This window comes from Salvelinus namaycush, chromosome 3 (genome assembly GCF_016432855.1).
Source record: "Salvelinus namaycush isolate Seneca chromosome 3, SaNama_1.0, whole genome shotgun sequence".
Classification (NCBI taxonomy): Eukaryota; Metazoa; Chordata; class Actinopteri; order Salmoniformes; family Salmonidae; genus Salvelinus; species Salvelinus namaycush.
This window is the reverse complement of record NC_052309.1, coordinates 16028808-16045373: the sequence shown is the minus strand read 5'-3', so window position 1 is coordinate 16045373 and position 16566 is coordinate 16028808. Positions and strand designations below refer to the sequence as shown.

Sequence of the window (16566 nt, the reverse complement as noted above, 5' to 3'; positions counted from 1 at the left end):
TTCAGAATGACATTTGTTATAAATTAGCACACATTTCTAAAAACCTGGTTTTGCTTTTTTAACATTGATGCCGTTTTTTTTAATGTCCATTTTAGAATAAGGCTGTAACGTAACAACATGTGGGAAAAGTCAAGGGGTCGGAATAGTTTCCGAATACACTGTATATCATCAATCTGTGAAGTTTGATCACGCTACTGAAGTTACTTACAGGATATGTGTAGAATGAATGAATTCAGGTCCTGGACAACAGCAGGCTGACTCATTCAGAATCCTCAGTCTGTCTTTTAGGCCTACCCCCAGACCATACCACACTGCCATGCTACTCAGTTTCCTCAGAGCCTGTCTTTCAGGCCTACCCCCAGACCATACCACACTGCCATGCTACTCAGTTTCCTCAGAGCCTGTCTTTCAGGCCTACCCCCAGACCATACCACACTGCCATGCTACTCAGTTTCCTCAGAGCCTGTCTTTCAGGCCTACCCCCAGACCATACCACACTGCCATGCTACTCAGTTTCCTCAGAGCCTGTCTTTCAGGCCTACCCCCAGACCATACCACACTGCCATGCTACTCAGTTTCCTCAGAGCCTGTCTTTCAGGCCTACCCCCAGACCATACCACACTGCAATGATACTCAGAATCCCCCCATTCTTCCAGATGCAGCTATCCACCACACACACACACACACACACACACACACACACACACACACACACACACACACACACACACACACACACACACACACACACACACACACACACACACACACACACACACACACACACACACACACACACACACACAAACAGCTTAGATTTCGTGACATTTCAGGACATTTTGGAGTGTAAAAATCACCCTAACCATAACCCCAAAAACCCGTATTTCCCCACCTACCTTTTCAGGACATTTGGGTGAATTGTTAGGACATTGGGGTCCTTAAATGTAGGAAAACAAGTACACAAACACACACACACACGCCACACACACACTGTCTGTCTGAACAGCACAGCCCAGCAGGTGATCTGGCTTCAGAGAGAGGACAGAGGGCAGAGGGCTACACAGATGTTTACAAGACCACCCTGGCCTGTGTTTGTTCTGTCAGCTCTGGGAACAGAGACACAGAGAACGGAGGTTCGGGGTTCCACCTGGCCTGTGTTTGTTCTGTCAGCTCTGGGAACAGAGACACAGAGAACGGAGGTTCGGGGTTCCACCTGGCCTGTGTTTGTTCTGTCAGCTCTGGGGACAGAGACACAGAGAACGGGGGTTGGGGGTTCCACCTGGCCTGTGTTTGTTCTGTCAGCTCTGGGAACAGAGACACAGAGAACGGGGGTTGGGAGTTCCACCTGGCCTGTGTTTGTTCTGTCAGCTCTGGGAACAGAGACACAGAGAACGGAGGTTCGGGGTTCCACCTGGCCTGTGTTTGTTCTGTCAGCTCTGGGAACAGAGACACAGAGAACGGAGGTTGGGGGTTCCACCTGGCCTGTGTTTGTTCTGTCAGCTCTGGGAACAGAGACACAGAGAACGGAGGTTCGGGGTTCCACCTGGCCTGTGTTTGTTCTGTCAGCTCTGGGAACAGAGACACAGAGAACGGGGGTTGGGGGTTCCACCTGGCCTGTGTTTGTTCTGTCAGCTCTGGGAACAGGGACACAGAGAACGGGGGTTGGGGGTTCCACCTGGCCTGTGTTTGTTCTGTCAGCTCTGGGAACAGAGACACAGAGAACGGAGGTTGGGGGTTCCACCTGGCCTGTGTTTGTTCTGTCAGCTCTGGGATCAGGGACACAGAGAACGGGGGTTGGGGGTTCCACCTGGCCTGTGTTTGTTCTGTCAGCTCTGGGATCAGGGACACAGAGAACGGGGGTTGGGGGTTCCACCTGGCCTGTGTTTGTTCTGTCAGCTCTGGGATCAGGGACACAGAGAACGGGGGTTGGGGGTTCCACCTGGCCTGTGTTTGTTCTGTCAGCTCTGGGAACAGAGACACAGAGAACGGAGGTTGGGGGTTCCACCTGGCCTGTGTTTGTTCTGTCAGCTCTGGGAACAGAGACACAGAGAACGGAGGTTGGGGGTTCCACCTGGCCTGTGTTTGTTCTGTCAGCTCTGGGAACAGGGACACAGAGAACGGAGGTTGGGGGTTCCACCTGGCCTGTGTTTGTTCTGTCAGCTCTTGGAACAGATACACAGAGAAGGAGGTTGGGGGTTCCACCTGGCCTGTGTTTGTTCTGTCAGCTCTGGGAACAGAGACACAGAGAACGGAGGTTGGGGGTTCCACCTGGCCTGTGTTTGTTCTGTCAGCTCTGGGAACAGGGACACAGAGAACGGAGGTTGGGGGTTCCACCTGGCCTGTGTTTGTTCTGTCAGCTCTGGGATCAGGGACACAGAGAACGGGGGTTGGGGGTTACACCTGGCCTGTGTTTGTTCTGTCAGCTCTGGGAACAGGGACACAGAGAACGGGGGTTGGGGGTTCCACCTGGCCTGTGTTTGTTCTGTCAGCTCTGGGAACAGGGACACAGAGAACAGGGGTTGGGGGTTCCACCTGGCCTGTGTTTGTTCTGTCAGCTCTGGGAACAGGGACACAGAGAACGGGGGTTGGGGGTTCCACCTGGCCTGTGTTTGTTCTGTCAGCTCTGGGAACAGGGACACAGAGAACAGGGGTTGGGGGTTCCACCTCGCCTGTGTTTGTTCTGTCAGCTCTGGGAACAGAGACACAGAGAACGGAGGTTGGGGGTTCCACCTCGCCTGTGTTTGTTCTGTCAGCTCTGGGAACAGAGACACAGAGAACGGAGGTTCAGGGTTTCACCCTGGAGCCTCTCTCAGGCTTACCGATGGCGGATACACAGTGTTATGGACTATATTTGGTTTGTAAAGGCACAGACTGTTTGATCTATAAGCCCATCCCTATCCTGTGATGTTTGCCTGGGCCTTTGTAAGTGTGATGCTTTGGAAAATATGTTCATATGTACATTGGAAAATATGCTCATATGTACATCGGAAAATATTCAGCCGCCAGTGTGGGTATAGTATTTTTCAAAATATGAATTGCATACATATGTGGCAGGGTGGGGCTGGATACTCCCCCAGTGAGCATGCTCTTAGTCGGTCAGCTTCAACTCAGTGAGGAACAGGACCGTGAGACTGTCCTAAACCCTTCCTAATATGGAAGAATGTGACAGACAGAATGCCAGAGAACATGGGGCATGTTCTGGAAGAGACCATTCTGTTCTGCTGAGTCACTTTGGCTTAATGAGGAAGAAGGAACACATTGTCTGGCTGTCCTAGGCTGTCAGAGGCTGTCAGAGGCTGAGAACACAGTTGTTTATGAAGCCAGATGAGAGGCTGGGACTGAGACTTAATGGACATTAATGAGAAAACATGAACCAGTCTGAGTCTAGACTGACTGTGTCCAGCAGACTAAGGTTATGAAGGGCCCATGCCATGGATGAAGGACAAGAAACAGCTGGAGGAGAGAAAGAGGGATTGAGGAGGGAGAGAGGAAGGAGAAAGAGAAGGAGGGAGAGGGAGAGAGATGGAGGAGAAAGAGAGGGAGGGAGAGAGGAAGGAGAAAGATAGGGAGGGAAAGAGGAAGGAGAAAGAGAGGGCAAGAGAGAGAGTGCTTACTTTTCTTGGAATTAATGAAATCAAATCAAAGTTTATTTGTCACGTGCGCTGAATACAACAGGTGTAGACCTTACAGTGAAATGCTTACTTACAGGCTTTAACCAATAGTGCAAAAAAGGTATTAGGTGAACAATAGGTAAGTAAAGAAGAAAAAAAAGAAAAAAGATAAAACAACAGTAAAAAGACAGGCTATATACAGTAGCGAGGCTATAAAAGTAGTGAGGCTACATACAGACACCGGTTAGTCAGGCTGATTGAGGTAGTATGTACATGTAGATATGGTTAAAGTGACTATGCATATATGATGAACAGGGAGTAGCAGTAGCGTAAAAGAGGGGTTGGCGTGTGGTGGGTGGGACACAATGCAGATAGGCCGGTTAGCCAATGTGCGGGAGCACTGGTTGGTCGGCCCAATTGAGGTAGTATGTACATGAATGCGTAAAAAGAGGGGTGGGGGGGGGGGGGCACACAATGCAAATAGTCCGGGTAGCCATTTAATTACCTGTTCAGGAGTCTTATGGCTTGGGGGTAAAAACTGTTGAGAAGCCTTTTTGTCCTAGACTTGGCACTCCGGTACCGCTTGCCATGCGGTAGTAGAGAGAACAGTCTATGACTGGGGTGGCTGGGGTCTTTGACAATTTTTAGGGCCTTCCTCTGACACCGCCTGGTGTAGAGGTCCTGGATGGCAGGCAGCTTAGCCCCAGTGATGTACTGGGCCATATGCACTACCCTCTGTAGTGCCTTGCGGTCAGAGGACGAGCAATTGCCGTACCAGGCAGTGATGCAACCGGTCAGGATGCTCTCGATGTTGCAGCTGTAGAACATTTTGAGGATCTCAGGACCCATGCCAAATATTTTTAGTTTCCTGGGGAATAGGCTTTGTCGTGCCCTCTTCACGACTGTCTTGGTGTGTTTGGACCATTCTAGTTTGTTGTTGATGTGGACACCAAGGAACTTGAAGCTCTCAACCTGCTCCACTGCAGCCCCGTCGATGAGAATGGGGGCGTGCTCGGTCCTCCTTTTCCTGTAGTCCACAATAATCTCCTTAGTCTTGGTTACGTTGAGGGATAGGTTGCTATTCTGGCACCACCCGGCCAGGTCTCTGACTTCCTCCCTATAGGCTGTCTCGTCGTTGTCGGGGATCAGGGCTACCACTGTTGTGTCATCTGCAAACTTAATGATGGTGTTGGAGTCATGCCTGGCCATGCAGTCATGGGTGAACAGGGAGTACAGGAGGGGACTGAGCACGCACCCCTGGGGTGCTCCAGTGTTGAGGATCAGCGTGGCAGATGTGTTGCTACCTACCCTCACCACCTGGGGGCAGCCCGTCAGGAAGTCCAGGATCCAGTTGCAGAGGGAGGTGTTTGGTCCCAGGGTCCTTAGCTTAGTGATGAGCTTTGAGGGCACTATGGTGTTGAACGCTGAGCTGTAGTCAATGAAGAGCATTCTCACATCTCACATTATGTTCTGCATAGTTGATATGCATGTTGTTTTCCTTCATTAGGCTACATTCTCTCTGCTCCTCAGAGAGACAGAATATGGAAGGAATATACAGATAGTCCTTGTGGATAGAGAGAGGAGATTGTTTTTGGTTCACTTCCTGGTAGCCACTGGAAGTCCCGTCCCCTGTACAGTGTGTTTGTTTGCAGCAGTATGAACAACAGGACTACCTTCCTTTTCCTGAGGCGAAAAAAGTCCTGCAGCTGGTTTGATCATGAGTATAAATCTGAGGTCTTCTACACTGTTTGGGCCTGTAGCCCTGTACACAGAGATGGAGACTCACACAGAGGAGAGATAGTGTCTTGGACTGCTGAGTGGATGAGTGGATGAGTGAGTGAAAATAAGGATCCTTAGTAAATCTAGCAGGCGTTAGGGAAACAAAACAGAGTAATATAGCATCATATGTTTTCCCACATGTCTCTACCGCCATGCTGCTCTATGGCTGGCTGCCTCTGTGGAATTGAGCTATGGGCCAAATACAGACAGGCGTTGTAGTGGAGCCAGTAGCAGCAGTCTTTGATAGTGTGTCTAATCTCAATATTCACTCTATTTACAGGTTTTACTCTGGTGTGGTTAGTTCCCTCTCTCCCTCTCTTCCCATCCCCTCTCTCTTGTTCTATCTCCTGCTCCCTCTCTCTAAGATGCTCCTCCATAAGGAGAGAGTTACTGTCCATAAGGAGAGAGTTACTGTCCATAAGGAGAGAGTTACTGTCCATAAGGAGAGAGTTACTGTCCATAAGGAGAGGGTTACTGTCCATAAGGAGAGAGTTACTGTCCATAAGGAGAGAGTTACTGTCCATAAGGAGAGAGTTACTGTCCATAAGGAGAGAGTTACTGTCCATAAGGAGAGGGTTACTGTCCATAAGGAGAGAGTTACTGTCCATAAGGAGAGGGTTACTGTCCATAAGGAGAGGGTTACTGTCCATAAGGAGAGGGTTACTGTCCATAAGGAGATAGTTACTGTCCATAAGGAGAGGGTTACTGTCCATAAGGAGAGAGTTACTGTCCATAAGGAGAGGGTTACTGTCCATAAGGAGAGGGTTACTGTCCATAAGGAGAGGGTTACTGTCCATAAGGAGAGGGTTACTGTCCATAAGGAGAGAGTTACTGTCCATAAGGAGAGGGTTACTGTCCATAAGGAGAGAGTTACTGTCCATAAGGAGAGGGTTACTGTCCATAAGGAGAGGGTTACTGTCCATAAGGAGAGGGTTACTGTCCATAAGGAGAGGGTTACTGTCCATAAGGAGAGAGTTACTGTCCATAAGGAGAGGGTTACTGTCCATAAGGAGAGGGTTACTGTCCATAAGGAGAGGGTTACTGTCCATAAGGAGAGGGTTACTGTCCATAAGGAGAGGGTTACTGTGCATAAGGAGAGGGTTACTGTGCATAAGGAGAGGGTTACTGTCCATAAGGAGAGAGTTACTGTCCATAAGGAGAGGGTTACTGTCCATAAGGAGAGGGTTACTGTCCATAAGGAGAGGGTTACTGTGCATAAGGAGAGAGTTACTGTCCATAAGGAGAGGGTTACTGTGCATAAGGAGAGGGTTACTGTGCATAAGGAGAGAGTTACTGTCCATAAGGAGAGGGTTACTGTCCATAAGGAGAGGGTTACTGTCCATAAGGAGAGAGTTACTGTCCATAAGGAGAGGGTTACTGTCCATAAGGAGAGGGTTACTGTCCATAAGGAGAGGGTTACTGTCCATAAGGAGAGGGTTACTGTCCATAAGGAGAGAGTTACTGTCCATAAGGAGAGGGTTACTGTCCATAAGGAGAGAGTTACTGTCCATAAGGAGAGGGTTACTGTCCATAAGGAGAGGGTTACTGTCCATAAGGAGAGGGTTACTGTCCATAAGGAGAGGGTTACTGTCCATAAGGAGAGAGTTACTGTCCATAAGGAGAGGGTTACTGTCCATAAGGAGAGGGTTACTGTCCATAAGGAGAGGGTTACTGTCCATAAGGAGAGGGTTACTGTCCATAAGGAGAGGGTTACTGTGCATAAGGAGAGGGTTACTGTCCATAAGGAGAGGGTTACTGTCCATAAGGAGAGAGTTACTGTCCATAAGGAGAGGGTTACTGTCCATAAGGAGAGGGTTACTGTCCATAAGGAGAGGGTTACTGTGCATAAGGAGAGGGTTACTGTGCATAAGGAGAGGGTTACTGTCCATAAGGAGAGAGTTACTGTCCATAAGGAGAGGGTTACTGTCCATAAGGAGAGGGTTACTGTCCATAAGGAGAGGGTTACTGTCCATAAGGAGATAGTTACTGTCCATAAGGAGAGGGTTACTGTCCATAAGGAGAGGGTTACTGTGCATAAGGAGAGGGTTACTGTGCATAAGGAGAGAGTTACTGTCCATAAGGAGAGGGTTACTGTCCATAAGGAGAGAGTTACTGTCCATAAGGAGAGGGTTACTGTCCATAAGGAGAGGGTTACTGTGCATAAGGAGAGGGTTACTGTGCATAAGGAGAGAGTTACTGTCCATAAGGAGAGGGTTACTGTCCATAAGGAGAGGGTTACTGTCCATAAGGAGAGGGTTACTGTCCATAAGGAGAGGGTTACTGTCCATAAGGAGAGAGTTACTGTCCATAAGGAGAGGGTTACTGTCCATAAGGAGAGGGTTACTGTCCATAAGGAGATAGTTACTGTCCATAAGGAGAGGGTTACTGTCCATAAGGAGAGGGTTACTGTGCATAAGGAGAGGGTTACTGTGCATAAGGAGAGGGTTACTGTCCATAAGGAGAGGGTTACTGTCCATAAGGAGAGAGTTACTGTCCATAAGGAGAGGGTTACTGTCCATAAGGAGAGAGTTACTGTCCATAAGGAGAGAGTTACTGTCCATAAGGAGAGGGTACTGTCCATAAGGAGAGAGTTACTGTCCATAAGGAGAGAGTTACTGTCCATAAGGAGAGAGTTACTGTCCATAAGGAGAGGGTTACTGTCCATAAGGAGAGGGTTACTGTGCATAAGGAGAGGGTTACTGTGCATAAGGAGAGGGTTACTGTCCATAAGGAGAGAGTTACTGTCCATAAGGAGAGACATTGGGGTTTGTTGTGACACTTGGTTGTCAGGGAGACTATACAGTAGCTAGTGTTTACATAGATACACACATCTTAATGGATGGGCCATATACTGTGATGGTGTGCATGCTCCTTTACTTGTTTACCTTGTTCCTACAGAGGAAGATACGTTTCCTCATGATGCATTTTCTGTCTTCACAGAGCTTCCAGTGTTCCCAAGGCTGATGCACCAAAGGTAAGTACACTCCAGTGAATGAATCAGATATAAACAGTCACATTTATTATTTAGGATGAATGGATTCTGATAATGATTATTCGTTTTTAATGGGTATATTTCCAGTTACCAGGATCATTTGTTTGAGCATGCTCACTGTGATGTTACAGCACGTTGTGATTGGCTGTTATGGGCATTATGCAACGCTAGGGAATAATATGCTGCTGATAGCTCTGAGGCACATACCATACTGCTGGGGAGCATTTCCCTGTAGGGGTTTTCTGTAGGAGTTTGCTGTGTGGTTTGCTGAATGAGTTTTCTGTATGAGTTTGCTGTATGAGTTTGCTGTGTGGTTTGCAGTGTGTGAGTGTCGTGCGTGTGTGTCCTCACCCCACTATAGGATGAGCCACTGGAGATCATTAAGCCCGTGCCAATCACCCATCCAGCTCCAGCCTTCACCAGCCCCTCCCCCCAACCCAGTGTTGCCTACAACAAGACGGCCCGCCCCTTTGGCGGGGGCAGCAATGTGGGTGCAGTCACTTCCTCCCTAACCGCCCCAAAGGTGGCCTCCATCCCCTCTGCATCGTCTGCTTTCACCCCCGCCGCCCCCTCTTCCCAGCAGCCCCAGCCTCCCTTCCCACTAGCTAGCCGCTCCTGCTCCCCCGCCCCACCTAGCTCAGCCCCACCCCCCAGACCCGGCTCTGGCCGTTCCCCCTTCACCTCCACTTCCTCCTCTTCTTCCTCATCTTCCCCGGCCAGAGTGACAGCCCCCTCCTCCAATCCCGGTGCTCCGCAGTCCTCTTGCTATAACACGCCAATAAACCTGTACTCCAATACCAACGCCTGTGAGGTGGCCATAGGACAGAGGCGGGGCCTGTTGGAAGCCCAGGGTGTGGTGGTCGACCAGATCAAAGAACAGTTTAATGGGTGAGTGGCACGAACCTCAAACCCTCCTCTCACCTCTTCTCCTCCTCTCCTGTTACTTTCTCTATCTAACCAAACCCCTCATATTCTCCTTTTGCTTCCTTTCACTTTCCAAGAAGATCAACTGTGGGTAGGTAGGTGGTTTGAAGTTATTACCATGGACCATTTGACTTTGTAGCTCAAAAGACCACCATGGCTATGTTAGGTATGACCACCTGGACTGGTGTAGTGCAGCAGGAAGGCTGTAATGGGAAGTGAACATGTTTCTGTCTCACATCCCATAAATCCTGTGTGTTGCTGTCAGGTTTACAGAGAGATGTAGTTCTCTTTGCTGCCTGTCTGGATGATGTTTGAGGCCACAAGTAGCTGTTAACCAACCATGTAATAACAACAGACTACCTGAGAGAGGACATACTTTGTTGTAAATCTTCCATCAGTTTCTCCTACATAGTCTACTTAGCTGTTTGTAGAGCAACTAGGATGGTGTTTATACCCCAACTCTGTAAATAGCCACATTGAGTGCAGCAGCACATCTTGTCCCAGTATGTTGAAGGGGACTGGAAACAGAAGAAAAGGGCAGCAGCAACCGACAACATGTTAAACTCACTCCTGCTACCGCAAAACCCAGACCAGCCTAACCCAACCCAGCCCAGCCCATCCTAACCAACCCAGCCCATCCTAACCTAACCCAACCCAACCCAACCCAACCCAACCCAACCCAACCCAACCCAACCCAACCCATCCTAACCCAACCCAGCCCATCCTAACCCAACCCAACCCAACCCAGCCCATCCTAACCCAACCCAGCCCATCCTAACCCAACCCAACCCAGCCCAGCCTAACCTAACCTAACCTAACCCAACCCAACCCAGACCATCCTAACCCAACCCAACCCAGCCTAACCCAACCCAGCACAGCCTAACCCAACCCAACCCAGCCCAGCCTAACCCAACCCAACACAGCCCATCATAACCCAACCCAGCCCATCCTAACCCAACCCAACCCAGCCCAGCCTAACCCAACCCAACCCAGACCATCCTAACCCAACCCAACCCAGCCCAGCCTAACCCAACCCAGCATAGCCCAGCCCAGCATAGCCCAACCCAGCCTAACCTAGCCCAGCTCAATCCAGCCCAGTCTAACCCAACCCAGCCCAGCATAGCCCAACCCAGCATAGCCTAGCCCAGCCCAATCCAGCCCAGCCTAACCCAACCCAGCCTAACCCAACCTAGCCCAGCATAGCCCAACCCAGCCTAACCTAGCCCAGCCTAGCCCAGCCAAGGCCAGCCTAACCCAGCCTAGCCTAACCCTGCCTAGCGTAACCCAGCCTATCCAAACCAACCTAGCCCAATCCAGCCTAGCCCAATCCAGCCTAGCTCAGACAAACCCAGCCTAGCCTAGCCCAACCCAGCCTACCCTAGATAAACCCAAGCCAAACTAGCCCAAACCAGCCTAGGCCAACCCAGCCTAGCCCAGCTTAAACCAGCCCAACCCAGCCCAACCCAGGCCAAATCAGCCTAGCTTAGCTCAGCTCAGCCCAACCCAGCCCAGCCCAACCCAACCCAGCCTAACCCAGCCTAGCCTAGCTCAGCCTAGCCCAGCCTAGCTCAGCCCAAACCAGCCTAGGCCACATCAGCCTAGTCCAACCCATCCCAAACCAGACTAGCTCAGTCCAAACCAGCCTAGGCCACCCCAGCCTAGCCCAGCTCAGACCAAACCAGCCTAGGCCAAACCAGCCTAGCCCAACCCCAGCCTAGTCCAACCCAGCCTAGCCCAGCTCAGACCAAACCAGCCTAGCCCAACCCCAGCCTAACCCCAGCCTAGTCCAACCCAGCCTAGTTCAAACCAGCCTAGCTTAACCCAGCCTAGGCCAACCCAGCTTAGTCCAAACCAGCCTAGCCCAACCCAACCCAGCCTAGCCCAACCCAGCTTAACCCAGCCCAGCCCAGCCTAGCCCACCCTGCCTGCCTTTAATTGATAATAGAGTTTATAGCTTTGCCAAACACCCAGTAGTCTGGCTCTGATTCTGTCTGACGTCTTGTTGTTGTGTTGAATTAGACGCTTGTTTTCTAATTATCCCAGCGTACTGGCAGCTCTGGGCTGGAGCAGCTCTTTATTGGGGTGGTTCTCAGGCCAGAGGATAGGACATGTGCTAGTAACATGTGTTTTAGAATAGTCTACCAATGTAGTCCACTGATGCAAATGGTATTAGTTATGTTTCGCAGCTGAATAATCAAATCAAATTTATTTATAAAGCCCTTCTTACATCAGCTGATATCTCAAAGTGCTGTACAGAAACCCAGCCTAAAACCCCAAACAGCAACCAATGCAGGTGTAGAAGCACGGTGGCTAGGAAAAACTCCCTAGAAAGGCCAGAACCTAGGAAGAAACCTAGAGAGGAACCAGGCTGTGAGGGGTGGCCAGTCCTCTTCTGGCTGTGCCGGGGGGAGATTATAACAGAACATGGCCAAGATGTTCAAATGTTCATAGATGACCAGCAGGGTCAACTAATAATAATCACAGTGGTTGTCGAGGGTGCAACAGGTCAGCACCTCAGGAGTAAATGTCAGTTGGCTTTTCATAGCCGATCATTCAGAGTATCTCTACCGCTCCTGCTGTCTCTAGAGAGTTGAAAACAGCAGGTCTGGGACAGGTAGCACGTCCGGTGAACGGCTCAGGGTTCCATAGCCGCAGGCAGAACAGTTGAAACTAAAGCAGCAGCACGGCCAGGTGGACTGGGGACAGCAAGGAGTCATCAGGCCAGGTAGTCCTGAGGCATGGTCCTAGGGCTCAGGTCCTCCGAGAGAGAGAAAGAAAGAGAGAAAGAGAGAAATAAAGAGAGAGAGAGAGAATTAGAGAGAGCATACTTAAATTCACACGGGACACCAGATAAGACAGGAGAAGTACTCCAGATATAACAGACTGACCCTAGCCCCCCGACACATAAACTACTGCAGCATAAATACTGGAGGCTGAGACAGGAGGGGTTATAATAGAGTATCATAGAGACTTTATGCCACTTACCTCTAGTCACTTTGGTTGTCATCTCAGTCTGTACTGCATACTGTAATACCTTCTCTGAGTTATTATATGATCTTTGACCTTCCTCCCTTCTAAAACGGTTTTGGCTAGAAGGGTTACAGTCAGAATTTACTATTTGTAGCAAGTTAGACCTTATGCAGCAGGTTAGTACAATTAACGTAGCAGGTTAGGAGAATTAGTTTAAGGTTAGGAAAATGTTTAGGTAAAATGCACAAAAAGTTTGAGGAACGACAATTTGACACATAAACTGTATCCCATCTAGCCATGACCACCAAAACCCCCTAGACTGCCCCGTCTGCTTGTACAGGTTACAGGTATAGTAGAAGCATGTGTGTTCAGCCGCATCCTGTGTGTGTGTTTCTCTCTGGGTGTCTGCTCGCACATCGTCTCAGAATGGTCCATGTGGTTTTAGGACCCAGTTGAATCACTGCTCTTCTCTTTTTCTCTTTTCCTGCTCCTTTACTTTGTTCATCCTCTTCTCCTCTCTTTTCTCTTTCCGCAGGAGGGGGCGGAGGAAGAGACCAAGTTAGTGTTGTAACAGTGACACTGTCTGCTAGCTCTTTGACTGTGGGATGTGATTATCAGTGCTATCCTGCTACACATGATGACTGCAGTACAGTTAGATTAGTACAGTAGACATGCTGGCGCCTCTGCCATAACCCTCATAAACCTCCCTCATATACTTACTGTCTAAAGCCTAAACCATAGTCCACAGCCGCTGAGGCGTGATAGTCCAGCGTCCTATTGTGACATAGCTACATGGCTCTGAGACCACCACAGGGAAGCACAGCCCTCTGCTCACCTCCCCACAATTCTCAACCAACGCGGCTCCGGTACGCGTCCTCTATTCATTTGAATGTGTTGACAGTTGGAGAAATTGCTTGACCTGCGCTGACAAACTATGAAAACCAACGGTCTAATATTCTAGAACACTGCTGTGTGTACGTGTACACGTTTTGGACTATGACAGGCGCTTTACACACTCATTTCACAACACAAAACAACCTGCAAAGCCACCCTGTAAATAACACACAGCCATAAGCCATAATAAGCCTTGTGGTCCACTGAGGCCAGTTCATTCTGTTCATTCATGCTCTGTGTGTGTAATGGCATCCCGGCCCGGTCCGTGTGGGAGAACCAGTGTATTTACACCCAGACTGTGTTTCAAATGCCACCCCATTCTCTTTATAGTGCACTACCTTTGACCGGAGCCCATAGGCTCTATAGGCTCTATAAAAGGTGATGCATCCCCACCCGACCCACCACCAGGCTCCAGACTGCAACCCAGAGCCCTGTAGGCTGACCTGTCACCACTCAGCAGGGCTTCTGTACCCTGTCCCTGCATCTGTCCCTCTCCGTCTGCCACCGTGACACTCTGTTTACCCAAGGCCATTCATTAATTACCAGCCAGGACCGTCACAATCTGACCCCTTTCGCCCCATTCACTTAGAATACACTCAGAGAGACACACAGTCGAATAGCACACAGCTCGCACCCAGAACACTCAGACACACTTGACTTGCCCCCAGCGCAGAAATCCACTTGTAATGTAATAAACAGACATCTTGAGATGTGTGTCTAAACATGATATAATTCAGGACAGGAATACAAACAATGTATCCGTTCTGGTCCTGAGCTCAATGTAACGTGAGGCTCAGTGGTTCCCCCTTGTGGCGAGAGATGGTAACTTTTACCTGGGTTTCTAACTGTATTATACATACAATATCACTATTTAATAGTTTTAAATCAATTCCCCAAAATACAAACTACATCACCAGTTTATTCAGCTGATCAATAATCCATAAAGCATATTTCCCCCTACTACTAAAACCATTGTCATGTTATGATATGTTTATCTCTGAGTTAGTGCCATGATGTACTGTATGTGGGCTGAATCAGGTCATGTGTGTCACGTCATCTTCATAAGGGTTTTAGAGCTGGTCATTGCAGTTAGTTTGAATCGATAGTCAGCTGACTAGTGCTCTGCTATTTCTAGTGTAACTGCTGGTTCTGATAGTGGGCCTCTGGGAATTCTTAAGTAAGTATAGCCTGTAACAGCAGTAACTGAACGGTAGCTGGATCGAATCCCTGAGCTGACAAGGAAAAAATCTGTCGTTCTGCCCCTGAACAAGGCAGTTAACCCACTATTCTCCGGTAGGCCGCCATTGTAAATAAGAATGGCCTAGTTAAATAAATACAAATTAAAAAACAAAACAGCAAAACTGATACTTTAGATCCAAAGAGTTTTACATATGGTTTATTCTATCAAACAATATTCTATCTTTCAAGTTTTCTTCTTCTATTTTCCTTTCTTACCACCTTCTCAATGTCCGTGTGCAGAGTCCCCCCAAAGACAGCCCCTAGGAGGTACAGTAATGGAACATCTAGCCGTGGACACTCAGTGAATGTGTGTATGTTTGTCTTGTCTAAGTATACCTGTAGTATACATTGGGAGTACGAGTGTATTTGTCTGTACCAGTGTGTGAACGAGAACAAATGTTGTACTTGTGTTATGCTACTATATAAAAACATTAATGAATGTGATAAATGAATCTGAATAATTAGGGAATAATTAAGTAATTATTAAGAGTGATTTTTATGAATGCTGAGTGGTAATGATAATTGTAAATGAATGTTAATGATGATGATGACTTTATTCTGTGTGTGGTCTCAGGAACAGAGTTGAACCAGAGTTGACCCACGCCTCGCCCCTCAGCGAGGCCAGTAAGAAGCGTCTGATCGAGGACACAGAGGACTGGCATCCTCGCACCGGAACCTCCCAATCCAGGTCCTTCAGAATCCTGGCTCAGATCACCGGCACAGAGAAAGGTGGGTACCCCTTTTGCACCCTCCCCTTACCCCAATACCCTGAGACACCCTAGTTACTGGATAACCTGGCACAATGGGACTAGGAAATATAAATCCATCCTAACTAGATCATTGTGATCTTACAGTAGTATCCCTCTGAAGTGACCATTTCGGCTTTGCCTTTTCCCCTAAGGGAAAGGTTACATAAGTAGACTGTAGTACAGATTACAACAGTGCTGCATGTTCGTCCCTGTAGTGCACAGGGTGGGAAATTAACACAAGCCATCAGCAAAATGCTGGTAGATTTGAGCATTGGCTGGTAGAATATCTATTCTTACCAGCCACATTGACGGATGGTCGCAGAGAGCATTTGGGAGCATAAAAAAAAGAATCCAAATCCCACAATACATAATGTGTGTGTTTGTCAGCTCTGGAAAAGGAAATCTCAAAGCTACAGTGGTGAAAGCGGGTTGGGTACAGTGTTTTCTGTAATTTAGCTTAATTATTTGAAATTAGGGCATCCACCAGCCATTTCCCACCCTGGTAGTGTAGCTCTGTGTTCTGGTCCCCCTGGCACAGCTCTGTCTGTGTGTTCTGGTCCCCCTGGCACAGCTCTGTCTGTGTTCTGGTCCCCCTGGCACAACTCTGTCTGTGTGTTCTGGTCCCCCTGGCACAGCTCTGTCTGTGTTCTGGTCCCCCTGGCACAGCTCTGTCTGTGTGTTCTGGTCCCCCTGGCACAGCTCTGTCTGTGTTCTGGTCCCCCTGGCACAGCTCTGTCTGTGTGTTCTGGTCCCCCTGGCACAGCTCTGTCTGTGTGTTCTGGTCCCCCTGGCACAGCTCTGTCTGTGTGTTCTGGTCCCCCTGGCACAGCTCTGTCACTGTGTTCTGGTCCCCCTGGCACAGCTCTGTCTGTGTGTTCTGGTCCCCCTGGCACAGCTCTGTCTCTGTGTTCTGTTCCCCTGGCACAGCTCTGTCTGTGTGTTCTGGTCCCCCTTGCACAGCTCTGTCTGTGTGTTCTGGTCCCCCTGGCACAGCTCTGTCTGTGTGTTCTGGTCTCCCTGGCACAGCTCTGTCTGTGTGTTCTGGTCCCCCTTGCACAGCTCTGTCTGTGTGTTCTGGTCCCCCTGGCACAGCTCTTTCTTTGTGTTCTGGTCCCCCTGGCACAGCTCTGTCTCTGTGTTCTGGTCCCCCTGGCGCAGCTCTGTCACTGTGTTCTGGTCCCCCTGGCACAGCTCTGTCTCTGTGTTCTGTTCCCCCTGGCACAGCTCTGTCTGTGTGTTCTGGTCCCCCTGGCACAGCCCTGTCACTGTGTTCTCGTCCTCCTGGCACAGATCTGTCACTGTGTTCTGGTCCCCCTGGCACAGCTCTGTCTCTGTGTTCTGGTCACCCTGGCACAGCTCTGTCTGTGTGTTCTGGTCCCCCTGGCACAGCTCTGTCTGTGTGTTCTGC

At 49.3% G+C, this 16566-nt stretch overlaps 1 protein-coding gene across 2 annotated transcripts in view; it reads left to right on the top strand.

The window, feature by feature from the left end:
- Window positions 1-16566, top strand: part of LOC120045008 (PDZ and LIM domain protein 7-like) — a 101305-nt gene that overhangs the window by 72606 nt on the left and 12133 nt on the right. For both annotated transcript variants that reach the window (XM_038989814.1, XM_038989813.1), the window contains exons 4-6: window positions 8331-8364; window positions 8744-9270; window positions 14984-15138. In XM_038989814.1, coding sequence (XP_038845742.1) covers window positions 8331-8364; window positions 8744-9270; window positions 14984-15138 — 716 coding nt within the window. The remainder of the gene's footprint in view (window positions 1-8330; window positions 8365-8743; window positions 9271-14983; window positions 15139-16566) is intronic.